Source organism: Amphibalanus amphitrite, unplaced genomic scaffold (assembly GCF_019059575.1).
Source record: "Amphibalanus amphitrite isolate SeventyFive unplaced genomic scaffold, NRLGWU_Aamphi_draft 000282F_arrow, whole genome shotgun sequence".
Taxonomy (NCBI): domain Eukaryota; kingdom Metazoa; phylum Arthropoda; class Thecostraca; order Balanomorpha; family Balanidae; genus Amphibalanus; species Amphibalanus amphitrite.
In genome coordinates this window covers 478,159-499,285 of record NW_024881777.1, presented here as the reverse complement: position 1 = coordinate 499,285, position 21,127 = coordinate 478,159, and the positions used below count along the sequence as shown (strand labels likewise).

Genomic DNA, 21,127 nt, shown 5'->3' with positions numbered 1-21,127 from the left:
TAAAAGATACAATCGATGGCACATTACAATTATTCTGAGTTGGGTAACAACACTCTTCAGATACCTACCATCAACAACCTCACTATCTCCTATATGGGAGCTATATCATCTGATTCCAGCGCCCTGAAAACAAACAGGTTATTACCAAAAATCTCTATATTAGCGCCTACCGACATACGCTGAGTGTAGCCGTGCGGCTCTGGAGGTCCCTCACGGCGGCCGCCAGGGCCGCCACCTCTCCGTCGTCGCGGACGTCTTCCGGGTTCAGGAAAATCGTTCCGTACATCCGGAGACGTCAGCCCATGAGGGCCGGGCACCGGAAGAAGAAGTGCCGGGGCGTGTGGCCTCCTCCCGGCACACGGTGCACCGGCCCGCCGCACAGTCGGTGTCAGGGCACTGGCGGCAATCATCGGAAGGGTTCCGTCCAATCCGGTGAAGGTATTGGCGGGATCCTGACCAGTGGCCCGCGCGGAGTTGATGGACGTCGACGGCCGACGATCTTTCCCCCGTCGCGGCCGGCGGCGGCAGCCGGTTCTCCATCAGGGTCCGGTACCAGCCCTCCGGCCAGGCGGCGATGGTGCGGTCGCGGGCCAGTCTGGCGGCCGCGCGGTGGGCGGTAGCGACGTCCGCCGGGACCGCCGCCTGGGGGAGCGCGGTCGCCTCCTTGGCGATCTGGTCGGCGCGCTCGTTTTCGTCGACGCCGCAATGGGACGGCACCCACTGTAGGTGGATCCGGCGGGACGGACCGGCCAGGGCCGCTAGTTCGGTCCAGATGGCGGCTCCTAGCAGGGTCTTCTGGGACGCCGGGCCCTCTCTCAGCGTCGCGAGGGCCGACTGCGAATCCGAGCAGATGGTGATCGGCGCGCTCGGCTGGTGCGGGTGGTCGCGCAGGTGGTTCAGGGCCGCGCGGAGTGTGACCATCTCCGCCCTGAAGCTCGAGCAGTTGACCGGCAGGGACGCGTAGCTCGTCGGTTGCACCGTCCGGCCACTCCACAAAGGCTCCTGCTCCTCCGCTGCGGACTCCCGCATCCGCCGACCCATCCGTCCAAACCCAGATGGCTTGCTGGGGGAGGGATGCTAGGTGTCTCTGCGCCGCCTGGTGCAGTTCGTCAGGTGGGGCGTCCCGCCGCAACGCTCCGATGTCCAGGGAGAATGTGACGTGTGGGCAGGCGGCCACCTCCCACGGCGGCGCGCGGGCGGGCAGCAGGGGCTCGATCCAGGCTCATGTCACTCCACTTTTGATGACATCATAAGGGGGCCTCAGGACAATAATGGCGCGGCGCGCCACAATCGCTTCAAAGCTACTTGCCAACAGTTGCCATTTTTGAAAATATTATTTTGAAATAAAGTTCCAAGTAATAAAAATATTGTAATAAAGTTGTTGTATAAATCGATACCATATCTAAAAACTTACTGAAAAATGATTTATTCATAGTAAAAATATAAGCTCGATGCGTTTTTACGTTGCTTTCCTGCAACTGCAGAGGGTTTTTAAATCGTCTATATCTTCAAAACCGGCCATTTCTTAGCATACTGCTGCTCTTTTTTATCGCTAGAAAATTAGTTGGACTTTCTAATGACATCAATCGTTGAGCAATATATGTAGAGTGTCACCAACAATCTTCAAATGAAGTTAGTCATTTTTACGTTGTAAAGGAATGGAGTATCCCTTTTGAGCATCAGGGGTGACGTCACTCAGGATCTGTCTCTGATTGGTCGGCGGGGGAGTGACTGTACCTTCTATAGATGGCCTTGGCTCGATCGTGAGCACGATCCCAGCAGCCCGCCAGGTGTCGTGCCCCAACCCGCCCCATCTGAGCTCGTGCGGAACCCTCGTTCAGATACGTAATATCGCTATCTGCCACCTCGCGGTTCCCTTGTCAAGCCGAACTCATAGGCGGCGGAACGGGGAGGGCACCACGGCACCGTGCCCCCTTTGATTTTGGCATTTTAACATTAGCCCTATGGATTGGGCGTTGCATGGAATGAATGGGACCAAAAGTCGGCAGTGCCCCCCTTAATTGAAGGTATTCCGCCGCTACTGGCCGAACTGATGACACGCAATGGCCAGTCAGTCACAGCTCAGCTTCCTGCGGAACACAGGAAGACACATTCAGTGAGAGTCGGTGGTCATTGATTGTGTCAATATTATTGACATGGTGACTAAAGAACGGTTATATTGCGCCAATACTGTTGCCAGTAGCAGCACCACCAATCTTTTGAACTAAAACCACTTGACATCGGTAAAAAGAAACCCTCTAGCTTTTTTCAAGCAATCCGTGAAATAGAGGGGATTAGAAAAAACCGAAAATCCAAATATTAGCACTAGATAACATAGATCTTAAATTTTGGCCAACATTTTTAAAGCATAGGTACATCAGAGGAGCTGTTGGCGGCTTACCGTCGCGTCTGTGATGATCTCTGAGTCATGTCGCATCGTCCGTTTTGTTACGCCCGGTAGTTCAGCGGTGAGTCGCTGGCAATCTGGCTCACTGATTCAACCCCTCCGACGCCGGCGGGCTGTGTGGCGAATCACCTTTTACAAATGTTGGGTATTGATAGCGTCATTCAGCATATGTCGGTAGGCGCTAATACAGAGATTTTTGATGATAACCTGTTTGTTTTCAGGGCGCTGGAATCAGATGAAATAGCTCCCATATAGGAGATAGTGAGGTTGTTGATGGTAGGTATCTGAAGAGTGTTGTTTCCCAACTCAGAATAATTGTAATGTGCCATCGATTGTACCTTTTACCGCAACCCTGTCGATACCTATATTAGAAGGCTTGCCTGAGTTACTAATAGTCTTTCATTTAGAGAAAAATATCTATCACTAATCAAAATCGTTAGGTATGCTGGTTCTGTTGCTCACCCCTTATCTACAGGCTACAGCATCGGCGCGGCGCACGTCTTGGTGATTCCTGCTCTGTTCCTCCTGTTTCGTTTTTTAGCCGTCAACCTTGAAATTTACCACTTTCCTAACAACTCAACAGGAAAAAATGGAACGCGATATTTGGGAAAAATGTATGTTTCCGAATTGTTTTATTTCTTCTTAAGCAGTTTGAACAAAAATAGAAGTCATTTCTCATTTGAAACTACCCCAATTATAACGATATGATAATGCCCGTTATTGGCAATGTAGGTGGCAGCACCGTCGACTGCGACTTTTTCGCTGTAACTTCGACCTGCCGAGCCTCGTCAAATCGCATTTTTACGCAAAACCAACTGCAGGGCTAGTGTTTTGGCATGCTCCCGCCAATTTATATCTTTGTCTAACGCGAATCTGTGAGAAAAACCCCTCTGTCGACACACCCTACTGAAGACTCCTTCCAGGCTCCAAAATTTGATTGTCATAATTTTTTATTATTTTTATGAATGAATGAATGCAATGAATGAATTTCAGCTTTACATGTGGTGTGTATGGCTTCCAGCCAGCAGGAAATGCAGTTCAAAATGAGCTATAGTTGACTTCGTCCAGACCCCATTACACTTCCATAACATATCATGAGTCACGAAGAGAGAGAGCAACATTATTCATTATTACAAAATATCCAGGCATGAATGTATTTACTATCAATGCATATGTCAGGACTGAGGACAGATAACATTAGATGGTCAGTCAAACACATGGTACCACACGTATCAAGAGTCTACTGTTATTCATCGAAAATAAGCATTTCCATGAACATCCTGATAAATTGCTTGGCAGACCCAATATTAATAAGCAGGTACTTGTGTTCATGACATAGGTCGTTGCAAAATCATTACCAAACTGCAATAGCACTCCCTGTTTTCTCTTGCTTTTTCCATTTCAACTTGGATCTTGACTTACAATCATCTCTCAAATACCTGTTTATCACACTTTTCAATCCATATGCTGATGAAAACAGAAAATAAAAGAACCAACGCTCACTCCCTCCTCATCTTCTGATATCTCAATCTCATCACATTTTCCACCAATCTTCTCAGTGTGTCAATATCAAAAAAGTAATCTCTTCGTAATTGTGAGTTGTCTCTTCCTGTCGAAAACAAAAATAAATACCTAATAAACGCAAACTTGTTGGCAGCCAGCCAGCCCAAACAAATATCAACCACCGAATATACCAATGCGCAAATACAACTTGATTTAGTAGCCGTGCGATAATTCAGTTCGTATATAGCGCGCAACCACTGTCTCATTATTGTCCCCTACCAACCTCTAGACGCACCCAGGTTTTGCCCCTTTTGGTCGCTAAAACACGTGCTTATTCGGAAAACATACTTTGAGCCAGAGTTCTTAAAAAAAGAAAGTATAGCCAGTCCACCAATCTTATTTCGAGGTCTTCAGTCGGTGAAACCGAGTCAGAGACTCGCGGCGCCGCTCCTAGCCTCAGCTCTATTGTAGGCGATACAAGTCGTTTTTTTACCTCTGTCGGGCACCCGGGGACCGTGCAAAAGGAAAAGTCGGCCCAACAGGTAAAGTGGGCTCAGCTGGTGCGCGCCACTCGGTCCGTGTGGCGCGGCGGTGAGTTGAGCACCAGCCGCGGACCGGGGCGGACCACTGCCAGCAGCTGAGCATGGCTAGCACCTGGAGCACTGCGGTGAGTTGCGGTGCAGCCTCTGCCGGACACGGCCGACCGCCGGATCAGCCGGAACACGGACGGCCGCCGCTTTATAGGGACACGGAGCAGCAGGGCTTAAACGGCGCACCGCTGCACTGGGGGTCCTGGATTTTCACGACCTGCTGGAGAGATGGGGCTGGACACCCCCCATCTCTCGGCTCCCGGGCCAAGAAGCAGCGTCAACTTATAGCTCATTCGACGCGTCTTGACGAGAGGAATACGATGCTGACACAATAAATGTCGTGCCTTTCTTGCGTCAAAATTCATTACAGAAACTTTTTTTAAACTGCCGTTTATTTTAGTTTGTGCCCTCTGGAGGCTAAACCTTTGCTCTATGGTCAGATCTGAGAGCTTACTTCAGAAAGAGCGTTAAAAAGAAGAGCGGAAAAACGTTAAAAAGATAGAACGTAGAGCGCATTCGAAAGAGCGTTCGAATGCGCTTTTCTATGCCTTTCTAAGCTATGCGCAGGTGTCGAAAGTGATCGAAGTTTGGCCTGGAAAGTGGGAAAATCTTATTTCCGGTTATGTCTGGTGCCCTGACCTAACCTTACCCTAAAAGGGACCAATAATTTCTTCAATATTTTTGACGCCGTTTCAAAGGCTGCCTGCTGGTGTCGTTACATGGCCCAGATGCCTAGCGGGGTGCCGTTTAAAGGGACACGAAGCTTCGCAATTAATAGGGATATGGGGTACCGCATTGTGCAAGGCGGGCTATATGCACATTTACCCATCGAAAAATACGCTGTATTTCCAGACGAGCCGACGTAGGTATTCATTTCTTGCATATAGAGGTCTCGCGGGTTTTAGCGGTAGGTTTTGCATCTAGAAAATTTGGTGTACTTCATGCTCTATAGTCGTCGTCTTAAGCTTTTAAGTGTTGAAGACGCGATCGAACTTGTTGGGTAACAAGCCGGCCATGATCGTGTAAAATAGCTTCATCGTAGATCGATTAGTTTCTGAGATATAATCGGAAATGTAAGCAAAACCTACCGCTTCATCTCGCGAGAGCCGTACATATGCTCCGACATTGTCTCCAACCCGACTTTGTCCACCCGATTTCAGATGTTCAGTTGCAGTGTAGTAAATGTCTTACATATAGTGCCTTTCCGGTTTACCCTCGCCTATATTGGTGTTTTGCCAGCCCCAAATGTATAGGGGAGGGGGGGGGGGGTCCAACATCCCTCTTGCCGTTCGGCCCCAGATCGAGCTAGAGCCTCGCGAAAAAAAACAACTATGTTACCCGTGACGAGAGGAGGCCGATGATACCCAACTTTAAGGTCCTGAGTCATTGGTTGACCTGCCAGGTCAGGTAAAGGACCCAAAAGTTGGGAAAATCGGGACCTGTCAGAACTTCGTAATGTGAAGCTGTTAAGAGGTTTTTCGGGGTACTGATCATCACGAATTCCATGTTAGTTTTGATCACAGATGTTGTCTTCATGCATTTCGGCCAGGTCGGTTCAGGTCAGCTCCGGTCACTGACCCCGTTTCCATGGGCATCACTGATCCGGATCAGTGCCTCGTAAGGGCTTAGGCTGCCCATGGAAACACCCGTAATTCCTTACCGCTGATCCGGATTCTAATCAAGTTTCGAAAGAAGCTGAGCCGTTACGATAGGGATTCATGTTGGACTTTTTATTTTTCTTATTTTCATTTTGATTGCCTTAGCCCTCGCCGGCACAGGCCATTTTGCGTCCTTCGACGGCACAGGGGGGGGGGGGGGTACGACCCCCCCTCGCGTTTGGCCCCTGATCGAGCTAGAGCTTCGCGGAAAAAACGAGCGTGTTGCCCGTCACAAGAGGAAGCCGATGATACCCAATTTTAACCCGGCAGTTGCTGGGGTATTTCGCCACCCACCGTTTGCTGGGGGGGGGGGGGCGTTAAACGCCCCCAGCCGATAACTCGAGAACCAATAGGCGCAGCGAAACGCACGAGGCGGCAAACGAAAGAGCGCGACGAGACGCTTCAGATGAGTACTTTAAAGTTGAATTTTGAGGTCATAGGTCAGGTCAAGGTCAGGTCAAACACCGGAAATCGGGCTTTCAGTAGCATGGACTTCAGGACTTCGCAGTGGGCGCCTCTCGTCACAGACTCTGTCAAAACGGTGCACAATCCATCATATAAGGCCTACAAGAGTGTCAGCTCCATGTAGGGGTCAGTCAAGCATAGGTCAGGGTCAAGGTCAGGTCAACCGGGCAGGCACATATCCCCGAAAATCAAAACTGATATTCGCAACCCATGTGACACATGTTTTATGGGTAATTTGGGGCGTAGAACACGATGGTGACATTCATTTTATCATATGTCTACGTGTTTGGCTAAAAAAGTTCAATTTAGGAAATGCATGTATCATGGTCGTGAAGTAGTCACGAGAAACTGCCAAGATTCAGTTCAAGATTTTGGAAAATGCGGAGCGATAATCAATAATCGAAGATAGCCATTTGATGGTTCATGGTATTGGCAGTCTAATGGCGTTTACGGCATGTCTGTATGTCTATTATGTGATTTGATATGATTTTTTGAACATATGCCGTTTTTGGTCGAAAACTGAGAAATCATGACGTCATTAAAACCTCGCTATCTCAAAAATTTTCCGACCGATTTTTTTGAAACTTTGTCACAATACACTTCAATCAATTCCCTACAGGTCCTCAAAATTTGGCGCGCCTGCGGCGCGCCGTTTTTATGCTATGGCCCGGCGAAAAAAGTGGGGGCGTTTAACGCCCCCCCCCCAGCAACTCGCGGGTTAAGGTCCTAGGTCATCGGGTGACCTTCCAGGTCATGTCAATGACCCGTAAACCGGAAAAATCGGGACCTGTTAGAAAGTCGTAAAGTGTGGCTGCTATGTGGTTTTCCGGGGTGCTGATCACGAATATCGCGTTAGTTTTGATCAGAGATGGTGTCTTTAAGCATTTAGACCGGGTCGGGTCAGGTCAGGTCAGGTCAACCGGTAGGGGCTGTGACGGGTATTCGTAATACGTGTCAACCGCCTCTGACAGCTTCGTAACATGTTACGAAGGCACCAAAGCTACTTCGTAAATGTTCAAATGGTTGCTAAATTCGAATGCAGCTCCAAAAACTAGCCTAGAAACATGTCAAACTCGAAAAAGTGAACCGAGGTCAACCGAGGTCACCAAAGGTCAATGACCTGACCTGACCTTCAGGTGACCTTGACACCCACCCTAATGTATGGGAGCAACATCAAATCACATGTTTGAACGTTTGAAACCACGAAAAGCTTGCAAACGCGCGGCTAATGCGAGCCGACATACGCCGAATCACGATTCCGGTCAAACATGGTCTCGGAAAAGAGGTCACAGGTCAAAGGTCATTTGGGTCAGGGTCATGAAATTTTCAGGGTAGGTGTAAAATTGATCAATGCGAGGGTACTGAAAGTTTCGTTGCGATCGGCCGCTTCTAACGCGAGTTATTTGCGAAAAACCTTAGAGGGGGGTTGCATCAACCCCCCTGGCAAGGGCAAGGTCCTGGCAAGGTCCAAGAGCTAACAAATTTTGTCGACGTTAATAAAATCACAATTCTCGCACTCACTGAAACTAAATTGGACGACTCAATTAACCCGAACCGTTATACTATTGACAATTTTCATCCACCCATTACAAGATACAGAGACAGACACGGAGGAGGCACGGCAGTATACATTCACAGCTCACTCACATTCTCCAGAATTTCCTCACTCGAATTGCCTGGTGAAGAATGGATTTGGATAAAAATAAAAACAAATGACTACATTTCTACTGTGCTCAATCTATCTCCCACCCAATATTCCAGCACATCGACGAGAAGAGTTTATAGACAGACTAACCGACAGTGTGACTCGTGCACATCTCTACTCCCCAAATGTATTATTGACAGGCGACTTAAATGTTGGCAACCTATTCCTCCCTCCAGATACCTATCAACATAGTGGACTGACAGCTTTCGACCGAAAATTAAGAGACACAACTGACACCATTGGACTAACGCAACTCATCGACCAACCTACTCGTATTGAAAATGACACACACAACCTACGAGACCTCTTCTTCACATCCAATACTAAATTTATCATTGATAGCGGACTTCTCTCTTCACTTTCAACACTTGACCACTTTCCTGTATTTGTGACGCTATCAATCCAGGGAGAAAGGAATGATGACAATTATGTAACCGATTACTGGGACTATGCAAATACAGACGCCGATAAATTAAAACACATTTTACAACAAACAGACTGGACATCTATTCTTAACAAGGACAGTGATGACGCAGCGACTGACTTTACTAACCGTACAATTGACGCAGCCAGAGAGTGCATACCGATAAAACAAAGCAAACCAAGACATGACAATCCTTGGGTGACACCAGAACTTCTGAAGGAAATTAGGAAACGTGAACGTTTATTTAATGCTGCCCGAAAACGAAAAACCGATAAACAAGCGTGGGCAAAATGGAAAACCCAACGCAACTTCGTGACAAATTTGAATAGACAGCTTTACGACGAACATGTAAACAATAATGTTTCACTTCTACTTCAGAACAAACACGACCCTCACAAATATCATAAAATTTTAAGAGACATAACAGGTCATAAACAAAACCATTCCATACCGACACTTATACAACACGACGGCACAACAGCGACAACTGACACTGACAAAGCCACCATGCTGAATACATACTTTGCCTCACAAGCACAACTTGACATCACAATGACGCACATATTGCACAACTTCAAACATACACAGCAAGAAACACTGAACAAGTACCCACTCTCAGCAGCATTGAGGAGTCCTTCGAACCCTGAATAGCTTAGACGCTAATAAAGCTTGTGGTTCAGACAGATTACCTACGAAAATTTTAAAAATGACAGCATTACTGATTGACGAACCTTTGACGCAACTTTTTAACAAATCTCTCACTACCGGAATATACCCCACATCTTGGAAAAAGGCCAAAGTTGGACCAATATTTAAGCGTTAAGGAACTCCGTCTGAATTAAATGATTATCGCCCAATCAGTTTACTTCCGTGCATATCAAAAGTTTTTGAAAAAAATTACATTCGCTCATATATATCAACACATTACTGAATTTTCGTTTCTAACCGACAGATAAAGTGGATACCGACCAGGACACAACACTCCACTGCAACTTACATACATAACAGACTTACTGTACAACTCTCTCGAGAACGGACGCGACTTCACCACAATATACTTAGACATTTCTCGGTATTTTGAAAAGATTTGGCACAAGAGTCTTCTTATTAAGTGTAAAAAGGAGTTTGGAATACCGGACGACTTACTGACGTGGCTTGAATCTTATCTGACGGACCGACAGCAGACAGTTGACATTAATAAGATTACATCACAGACACTGACACTTGACGCTGGGGTACCGCAAGGATCGGTTTTAGGGCCACTTCTGGCGATTATATATTTAAACGGACTATGTGACAAAACCACAAACAAAATGTTTTTTATGCCGATGACTGCTCTTTATACTCGTCTTACTCTCCAACTGACAACTTTCACGACGCACAAATGACACTACAGAAAGACCTAGACATCATACACAACTACGGACAAACATGGGCTATAACATTCAATGCAACGAAAACCACACAACAAACTTTCTCACATCGACAACAAACTAATCGACCAACCCTTACTTTCGGCGGTAACCCCATTCCAATAGTAAATGATCATAAACATCTCGGCCTCACACTATCCGCATATCTACGCTTTCACACACACACATTAATGACGTCCTTCTAAAATTTAATCGTTCTATGGGCCCTTTATACCCAATAGCAAAACACATACCTAAAGGAATGCTTCTATCACTCTATATTACTTACGTTCAACCTTTCCTCGACTATTGTGACATCACTTACGACGGACACATCACAACGACTGACGGCATGCGACTAGAAAAAGCACAAAACAGAGCAACACGACTGATCACTGGGACTGGACTTCGGACATCGACTAACGGACTGCGACGAGAACTAGGATGGACTTCTTTAACCGACAGACGGAAAATCCACAAACTTCAGTTTTATCACAAATTAATATTCAATCCTATAGTTCCCATTACACAACCCCGTCCACCTCTGTATTATTTCCTAGGCACAAAAACAGGCAACATTTTACACACAAAACTACGACTGAATACTTCAAGACTTAATGTTCATCTTTTCTCCATACAACAAGCTAATTCACCCTCTTGCGCTTGCGGCTATAATTCTGAAAACACAAAACATTTCCTACTTTCCTGTCCACTTTATCATACTCAGCGAAGCATTCTTTACAACACCGTGTCGCCCGTCATCCACACTGACTTTTCCACTCTCCCTTCCTCCAAACAACTCGACATCCTTATCCACGGTACAGACCTGAGTCGTGAGGAGGGCCGTGTGGTTGCCACCGCTGTCCAATCCTTCATCATCCATACCCATCGCTTATAATACAACATCCCAGTCCCAACCCTCACCACTACCGTGGTCGGACGAGTGGGCACGGTGCGGAGCAGCCTTGCAGTGCCGCCGGGGTCGTGGAGCGTTACCGGGCTTGGGCGGTCCGGTCGATCACTTTGGCATGTTTTGCAAAATAAATATTTTTATTCCGTTCTTCTTGTTCCATTGTGTTTCATCATTATTATTGTTGCTAAATACATTGAGTACTTCTTGTTTAGCAAGCGGCGCCATGATCCAAGTGCGTAGCACTTTTGCGCCAATTGCCTACTTGATTTGTTATATTCATCTGTTCGCTATTGAATAAATGGTCTCTCTCTCTCTCTCTCTCTCTCTCTCTCTCTCTCTCTCTCTCTCTCTCTCTCTCTCTCTCTCTCTCTCTCTCTCTCTCTCTCTCTCTCTCTCTCTCTCTCTCTCTCTCTCTCTCTCTCTCTCCCTCTCTCTCTCCCTGTGCCGGCGAGGGTTAATGGGCCTAGATCCATATATCACATTACAAATATCAGGCACGTAGCTAGGATTTGGCCAAGGGAGGGGCGGAGGAATCCCGGGGGCCTCCTTTCTACAGAGTGCCTCCTCCCTAAAGGGGCCTCCTCTCTACAGAGGATCTCATGCCTGCATAATTACATAAAGCATAATGCATTCACTCATGTTCAGTTTTCACTTATGTTATGTTTTTTTATGTTCAGTTTTCATATGACCAGCGCGCTGATATGTTATTTTACCGCTGCAGCGGTGAGAAACATACGCATATCACAAGTCACCGAGTGGCATGGTGACTAGCAAAAAAAAAAAAAAAACTCGGGCGCCGGCGGCGGCGGCGGTGGTGGCGGCCGGACCGGAGCAGGGAGGGGAGGATCTGCCAGGAATTGGTGGATGACGGCCAGAGTAACGCGTAAGGTGTATTATCATATATCGTTCAAATTTCCGTACCCACGACAGCCTGGGGGGTCGGATCCGAACCCCCCCCCCTGTTATCTCGAGAACCAATGGTCGTATCGAGCCCCGCGAGGCGGCGTTCGAAAGGTCACTACGAGACCTTCCCAAAGCACTCTTAAGATTTTAAGATTGAGGTCAATTTTCGGGTCAAGGTCAGGTCAAAGGTCAAATTCTGGGGTTTTGCATGATTAGGCTTACGGACAGCGGAATCGATAGCTGCTGCTCGAAACTCACCAAAAATGACCTCAAAGACCTAGTGAAGGTACCATGTACGTATAGGGGTCATACTAAGTACGGGTCAAGGTCAGGTCAGGTCACGAAAGGTAACGGTTTTCACTTTCTGCTACATGGGCGTGCGACACATGTTTTATGGCTTATTTTTCACGCCGAATCCGATGGTAATGGTTATATGTGACTCCAAGTCACTGCTGGTGATAAGTGTGCATTGAAAGCATACAAAATCGTTTATCCATACATAACTAAACGAGGGCCAAGAAAAAGTCAATTTTTCAGCTTTTTATTTTTGACATAAAAATGCACTTTTCTAGACGAGCTTTGTCCCAGGAATCTAGTGGTGCCATTTGTTTTCACATGCGATGTTCAAAAGTGCCTCTAATTCACGAAAGTGCTTATGACGTCACCATATGCCCTATGCATGTTGGAGCTATTTTTTACAATTTGGGCCGGCTGCGGAGTCGTTGGATTTTCGGCGACTCCGACTCCGACTCCGACTCCGCCTTTCAAAAACCAGCTCCGACTCCGACTCCGACTCCGGGCAGAATTGTCGACTCCGACCGACTCCAACTCCCGACTCCGACACCGCAGACCTAGCAGGGCTGCGGAGTCGACAGATTTTCGGTGACTCCGACTCCGACTCCGGCTCGGGTTTCTAAAATCGACTCCGACTCCGACTCCGACTCCGGTCACAACTGTCGACTCCGACCGACTCCGACTCCGACTCCGACTCCGCAGCCCTGATTTGGGGGTAAAAAATCAAAATAGAAAGTTGAAATTTGGGACATCTAATGTTCTAATAGAGCTCTATAACATGTATTCCGTTTTTTGGAAATTCTCAAAATTTAGGATTTTATTAGCTGTTTTCGAAAGCATATAGTTTTTTGATTTTTTTTTTCGGGGTGAAAAACGCATTTTATGGAAAATCCGAGATAGCTATTTTAAAGAACTCGTTGAGTTGCGTCGATTGATGTTCTTAACCCGCGCCCGGCTGGGGGTCCTGGATTTCCACGCCCTGCTGGGGAATCCCTGGGGAATCCTGGGGAAGCCAACGCATTTCCAAGAAGCCAACGTTTGAACACCCCCCCCCCTTCTAACTCGGCTCCTGGGCCACGTAGCGATACGCGGAAGGCGGCGTTCGAAAGTGCGTAAAAAATAATGAGGAAATCACTTCGGTCAATTTTTTGGTCAGGTCAAAGGTGAGGTCACCAGAGGTCATTGAAGGCAAAATTTCGCCGATTTCCAGGTCGAATGTCGACAATTTCCAAGAAGCCAACGCATAACTCGGGAACCAATAGAGCTACAGCGCCGCGGAAAAGCGCATTCGATAGCCCTATTAACGCCCTTTCTGAGTAATTTTCTCAGATTTGACCTAACGTCAACGGTTTTGCCTGCAGGGGGCAAAAACTGCAAAAATAGCCGATTTTTTCGGAAACAGTTTTTCTGCAATAACTTTTGACCCAAGCCTCGTACGAGCTTAATTTTACCGGCATCGCGTTCCTCTTGTCAAGACGCATCGAATGAACTATGACTTGACCTTGAAAGGTCAACTTGAAAATTTGACCTCAGGTCAAGGTCATGACCTGACCGGAAAGGGTCATGTTGCATATCAGTCGATCCGTATCGTCGAGCTGAACACATCTAAGGCGTTTTCATCGCTCTAGCATGCCTCTATCAAAAGTTATTTGCGAAAAACTGTTAGATACCATTCGTGACCTAAGATGACCTCAGGGCAAAAACAGGGGTCACGGGCATCATTTTCATGTTCAGTGTGTCTAAAACACTTGTAATTCAGTGTTTGGGAGTGTTTATAATGTCTTTCGTCCAAAAGAGGCGCATTTCAATTTTCTCCCATTGACTTATAATGGGGAGGTCGCAAAATTGACCTGACCTTAGGTCATCGATATCAAAATTCTGAGATATACATTTTGTACATGCTATTGCTCTTAGCAATCGATGAAAGTTTCAAAGCGATCGGTCACTCGGTGTAGCTATGACAGACATTGAAACTTTTTATGAGGTGAGGTCACTTCAAGTGACCTGGTGACCTGACCTTGAATGACCTTGGTCTGAAATTTTCACAACATGTGTAGAATTGATGTATGATAAGGTGTACCAAAAACGGCGGCGCGGAGCGCCGCCGTTTTTGAGATATTCGCGAAAAACCACAAGGGGGGTGTTCAAACACCCCCCCCCAGCAGGGCGCGGGTTAATTTGCAATTTGCTTTAAACCTTGATTTTGTAGCGATTTTTTAAACATTTACCACTTTTTGACTGAAAACGCCATGTAGTTACATCACTAAAATCGATATATCTCAAAAAGTTTGGAAAAAAAATCTTCAAAATTACACAAAAGACGTCAAATTGATAGGGGAGAAGGTATGCCAAGTTTCAAGTTGATAGCGTAAGCGGTTCATGAGTTATTTGAGAAAAACGGAGGGGGTCGGATCCGACCCCCCCCCCCCCAGGCGGTCGCGGGATAATGCGGTCATTTTAGATTAAATTTACATCAAAGTGTTCCCAGGTCATGAGGCATTCTCCCCCAAATCAAAAATGTCTGCTCACACCACTGTTGCGATGTTTTTGACATCCGAAGTGGAGAAGTTCCATGCCTGAACATGGCGCGACCTCTGGCTTCCAACATATTTAGTTTTCAAAATAAACCCATTCATGTCATTAAATTTATTTATTCACGGCATTAAATCTATTAACTTCAATGTGTTAACGGTCGTGTTTGGAGCATCATATGAAGCTGAATGAGTGCACCGTGGCTCAAATTGTCTCACACGTTGCTTTTCGACAGGTGCCCGGCCGTCACCGCTGATGGGACGTTGTCGCCATCTGACGTCCATACATGCCTTTTGGGGGGGAGGGGGGGGGGGCAAATCGAAGGACAAACTACCTTCGGTACCTCACAAGGTGTATTTTCAATCTACTTTGTTGTTGTATATGTGATGTTTTTTGGCTGAATTGTAGCGATATGCGCTGCTTTTCCGGTAGTTTTGGCAAGGGACCCCCGAATTCCAAAATTTTGTCAGTGGTTACCGTTCAAAGTATACTGGTGTTTTGCACCTAACCCTAATCTGTCGTTCAGCTTGTTTTTAGTTAGATCGGTGACGTTTATGGTCCATGATAATGATGTCAGTTACAGAAAGTCGGAATACCGATAGGTACCAAACCAAATACCAACCAAAACCGTGGGAAAATACCGAAACCGAACCAACTTTGAAAGATGAGGAAAATACCAACTTTTTACCAATTTCTTAGCCTCTTATACATTAGTAAGGGTTCATAATACCAACAAAATACCAACCACATTAGGCTTGAAATACCAAATACCAAGTTGGTATCGGTTTGGTATCGGTATACCAAAAAGTTGGTATCCGATTGACATCTCTAGTCCATGATATGGCAAACACCCGCTTGACAACTGGTGCATGGTCCTTTTTGGCCGCGCCCGGGCTTGTCAATCAGGTCAGGTTACCTCTTGCTCTCTCTCTGGCTTCGCTCGCTAATATAACTGCGCTTTCATGGTGTGTCAGAAGAGGAAATAGCCGCTCGGCTATAGTTCTGGAGCCTTGCCAATAGATGGCAGTACCACAATATGGGCGGCGGATCGTGCAATTGACGTCAAATTTTCGGTACCTGCTAAGAATTGAATGGTGGATCTTGTCATGCAAGAATGAAGTAAATCGGTCCACACCTTTTCGAACAACAGGGGTATAAAGTGAAACACCCTGCCAGAGCGGCGGCGCGGCGGCCGGCGGCGGCTGTTACGCGCCGCCTGGGAGACTGCCGGCGCAGGACGGTTCCGACTTTGCATTGCACTAAAACCTGTCAACTGCTTGGAATAGATCTTTAGCAAAATTTTCATTCGAGTGAGGAATAAACCTCACCGGCCGGGGGGGGGGGGCGGGCGCCGCCCCCCCCATAGGTTTTTATTCGCGATAGCTCCGAACACGCTGGAGTAGAGAGTTGAAACTTGGCATACCTGACCTTTGATTCAAGCCGGATCTTTTGAAACCAACCACATTTTCGGGTAAGGTCAGGTCACTGACCTATGACGTCATCAGTGAACTTCTGCACGGTCTTCCGATGTCGCAACTTCGCAACGCCCTCACTGCCAGAGTAGCTTTCACAGACAGGGAAATGAAACTTGCAGGATCTAGTATCCACTACGAGTCTCACAACTTATATATCTCGGATTTTTCCTAAAGGTCATATGAGGTCAGGTCATTTTCGTGACCTCACCATTTAAGTCAATGGGGAAAAATGAAAACTGCTATTCTGGCGCCGGGAACGATCTCCAACTATCTCAAGCACACAGAATCGTGATTTGATGCACTCCTTGCAAGGTTAGATGCGTCACTTTTGCAATGTTGACCTTGCGTGACGTCATTTATGACGTCATCAAGGTCATATTAGTTTTTCGTCAATAACTCCCGATCAAATTGAGCTAGCGAGTCGGAAAAGCCACCAATGGACTCAGGAAGACCCGCCGAATCGAATGATATGCAACATGACCTCTTTCGACCAACTTCGTGACCTTGGCGCGCTGACCTGACCTTGACCTGAGGTCAACACCCTAAGTTGACCTGACCCAAACAAAAAATATATCATTCGACGCGCCTGAGCGAGGCAAGCACGATGCTGCCAAAATCGGCGCTCTGCAGCCGTTTTTTGCGAAGTTATTCACCATGCTTTGCACTCATCAGTCTACTGCGGCGGTGTTTGTGCATGTGTGCGTGTGTGTGTGAGTGTGGGGGAGGGGTTAGGTGTACCATGTCTTTGTGTGTGTGACGTGTGTGCGTGATCGAATCAAATACTAAACCATGCAATGGAATGATTCGAAATACATTGAACTGAACTGAAAAAACTGAACCGTACCTTGGGGCACTTGACCTGACCTCAGAGGTCACCGGTTAACCTAGGACCTTAAAATCGGGTACCAATCTCTGCGTATCGTAACGGCGCACACGCTCGTTTTTTTCCGCGACGCGCTAGCTCTTCCAGGGACAAACGGCGAGGGGGGTCGTACCCCCCCCCCCTCGGCCGGCGCGTATGTAGAAAAACCAATAGGTCCGGCGAGGGATAATCCAAGGGCAGGAAGCATGTATGTTTATTTATTTATTTATTTATTTATTTATTTATTTATTTATTTATTTATTTATTTATTTATTTGCGCATCGTTGTGGGATCCAACAATCGTTAGCTTTTACCGCCACTGTGTCAGTGTACATGACATTAAAATAATAAAATAGCGCGGCATACGAGCGTAAGGACTCCTACATACCTACATATCTAATCATTCATACACGATATTCACATCAGCAAAAGATAAAAAGCGTCACGGTTGAAGATAAAATAGCTAAAAATAAAGCATGTAAAAGCGCAGATGTAAAAGTAAACGGTGGTGGATCTCCCTACACTCGGCCCGCGAGCATCGTCCTCACCTCGGCTTGGAAAGATTCCGGTTTGCGGTTGCGCCGAGTCTCGTTCGGCAGGAGGTTCCTGGTACGGAATGCGCGCACAGGCGCAGTCCTCCGCGTGGCCTCTAGCCGGCACCGCTGTAAATGAAGCCTACCGTCGGCAGTCGCGCGAGTGGTCCGCTCGGAGATTTCCGCCCGGGCGCAGACCTGCGATCTTAGGTTCATAGGTGCGTCGATGTTGTAGATGAGCCTATGTACTGGGACACAATCCCTGTACTCTACAATGTCGCCGAACGACATCCAGCCCAGCTGTTTACGTGCGGCTGACACATGGTCAAATTTGCCTGTGTGCATACTGATCAAAATTTGTTTGTGTGCACTGTGCATACTGTGCAAGCCATGAAGCTGCATTAGCAGATACTCGCTAATATTAGATCCAGCCAAGTTCAAACGCATTCCACGGGATGTGTTTCTGATGCGTCAACAATATTTATCGTTCGAGGGCGGATACAGTTGTAACAATACAAAATATATTTTTGCACAGCCCAATTCCTTGAATATTTCTCTTCAACGCCTTATTCTTAGTTAAGCGAATTAGTCCACCCTGGTTGAATAAATAAGGCGATTTCACCAAAAGGTCGCGGAAAACCGACCGAAAACGGCCGCGCTCAACGTTAATTTGGGCATGTAGACTCTTAAAAACTCGCATGGGCGGATAGAGTTTCCCAGGTATTGGCTCCAAAACAACGTATTCGGCTCCTGAATACGTCCAAGTGATCCGCCTCGTTCCTAGTTAAGCTCTAACTATGTAGATCTAGTGACCCATAAGGAGCGAAAAAGCGACAAAAAGCATGAATTTCCCTATGGCGGCGGGCTGCCGGGTTGCCAGACGACGCACCGGCTATTTCCACTTTTGACACACCATGTGCTCACTCCTACCTGCTTGCAGATGAGCTTCTGAAGCTCTCCAGTAAGAACCATGCCGAAAGTTCGTCTACAATGTTGAGAACGGCACTTGATTCACCATGATTGCCTATTGCTGACTTAACCCTCACCCTGGCAGGGCATTGTTCATAACACGGCCTGGCAGGGGGGTCGATGCGACCCCCCTCCGTTAGGCGGCACGGGCGGACATCGATAGCAGCGCCTCTATCGGTCACTAGGGAAAGCTGGGCTGTAGGCGACGAAATACCGGCTGAGTTGTCACAAGTTAAATAGGTTTATAGACATCCGTCTTGTGAAAAAGCTGAACTTTTGTCTTCAATATTTCTACAGGCAATTTTAGAAGTGCCTTCACATAGATTACAAAACCGTTTAAATTATTTTATTCACTTCAAGCCAAGGCTATGTAAACTTCAAGCCTTCCCTATTGTTCTTGATGATGCGGGAACTATTTCTAATTAGTGTTTCTAGCTTAGTAAAAGAACATATTGTGCAAACGATGAAAAAAGCATAAATGGAAGATTTTAAATGCAATTTTCTGTAACAAATAATGGTAAGTTCTCTACACATCAAGGAAAAAATGCATGCTAACTGATAATTTAAAGTTCTTGGGGCCAGTTGGTTTCTTCTTTTCTTATGTCGCCCCAATGGCCGCGAATACACTTGTGATAACGCCTATCGCGCGATTGGCTCCTATGGCACCTAGAAACACCAAATTTGGTAGGTAGGTGGGCCCCCTGGAGTTCTCGCCCTGAATTCATTCAAAGTTTTCAAAATTTGCAATCCCGAGAGCTGAGCGGCTGATAAAACACCAAAATTTACCGCTCATGAGCGACTGGTCAGCGGCGGCGGCGGTTGTTTCACATGTTTTATTTTTGTTCCAGAGTGGTGCCTCGAGTTAAGCGATTGCGCTTTTGCACCACTCTGCTATCACTTTTATGCTGCTACATTGTGCCATATGTTTCATTGATCATGCTTTATTTCTCGTGTACCTTTGGTTCCTTAATGATAAACGTTTTGTGTGTGTGTGTGTGTGTATGTGTATGTGTGTGTGGGGGGGGGGTGTCGGTGTGTGTAGGTGTGGGGTGGTGTGGTGTAGGTGTGTGTAGGTGTGGGGGATGTAGGTGTGTGTGTGTGGGGGGGGGGGTGTAGGTGTGTGTAGGTGTGGGGGGTTGTAGGTGTGTGTAGGTGTGGTGGTGGGGGGGAATGGTGTGTGTGTGTGTGTGTGTGTGGGACGGGGTGTCGGTGTGTGTGTGTGTGTGTGTGTGTGGGTGTGTGTGTGTAGGGGTGTGTGTGGGTGTGTATGCACATGAACCCAATTTTACTAGGGCTGTGTGAAGCATGTTTATTATGGTCAATTTTTCATTTCAAACTCAATGGTGTTGGTTAAAAGGCCATCAGGAACGGTTTAGGTCATCTCCTGGTGGAGGTCAGGTCAATGTCAGGTCAAAAAGCAGAAGTGAAAAAACCGGCTACTCGCCTGCGTGCGTAGGTGACAGCCATAGGAATAAGGAGACAGATTCGAGCATCTTAGTTAATGCACCTAAAATTGATAACTAGGCCGTTTCCGCTAAAATCAGAGCTGTCTTCCCATAGAGAGCCACTATGGACCACGGCACAAACATTTAACAGCGTCATCTCTTTGTAGACAGCTGGGGCTGAAAAATCCCGCCGGTGCGACAGCCGGTGCGTTGTGAATCGCCACAGACAACGCAGGAAAAACGGCGACAGCGCGACAGCTCGTCCCCGCTCGTCGCCGGTTGAGCGGTGGCGGGGACCGGCGCGGCCTTGGCCGCCGCTGGAGTAGGGGAGGACCGGACGACTGGGACGGGGGACGTCACATCTGGGCCACAACTGGGGTGAGGTCCATGACCATCGGTCCCAGAAACTTTGTAGGAGCGTTGATAATTGGTTCTGACTACTGAAGCAAAGGCAAGTGAATCAGTGACAAAACTGACAATCCTTTCGTGAGTTCTGATTGAACTGGATCTGGAAGCCAGGAGCCAGGAGGAGCTAGAAAGTCGATCAGACCTTTAGGTAAGTTGGAAGAAAGTGATTGATTTTTTGTTGTTGTGTCACTGAAATGTGGTGATGCGTTGTAATGCCCAGAGGCCGAAATTTTGCCTTCAAAGGTGATGAGAAAACGTAAAAAAGGTACCTACTGTTTCAAGATGACTTGCAAAAAATTCGTGACAGCTAGACATCGCGTAGGTGACAGCTTTTGAGTTTTATTCACCTCTGTCAAAAAGGTCAAATTTCAAAGTTGACATTTTTACATAAAATGGGTATTGATTCGATACAACTTGTCACGGCGAGTCTAATGGTGGTCTTTGTTTTACGCTCCGTGGTCTAGAAGTGCTAAAAATCGAGTTTGAAAATTTGACGTTATCAATTTGGAACAGGTTTTTCGTTATAACTTATCCAAAAAAAGAGGTATCGATCGGAAATTTCGTATGTGAATAGACTCGGTAAGGGCTATCACATATATTCCGTTTTTTCGAAAATCGATTTTTTGGAT

At 46.8% G+C, this 21,127-nt stretch overlaps 1 protein-coding gene across 1 annotated transcript in view; it reads left to right on the top strand.

The window, feature by feature from the left end:
• Positions 1-4,476: 4,476 nt before the first annotated feature.
• The window catches only part of LOC122387325, a 68,863-nt gene continuing 52,212 nt past the window's right edge, over positions 4,477-21,127 (top strand). The window contains exon 1 of the mRNA XM_043377435.1: positions 4,477-4,577. Coding sequence (XP_043233370.1) covers positions 4,554-4,577 — 24 coding nt within the window. The 5' untranslated portion in view covers positions 4,477-4,553. The remainder of the gene's footprint in view (positions 4,578-21,127) is intronic.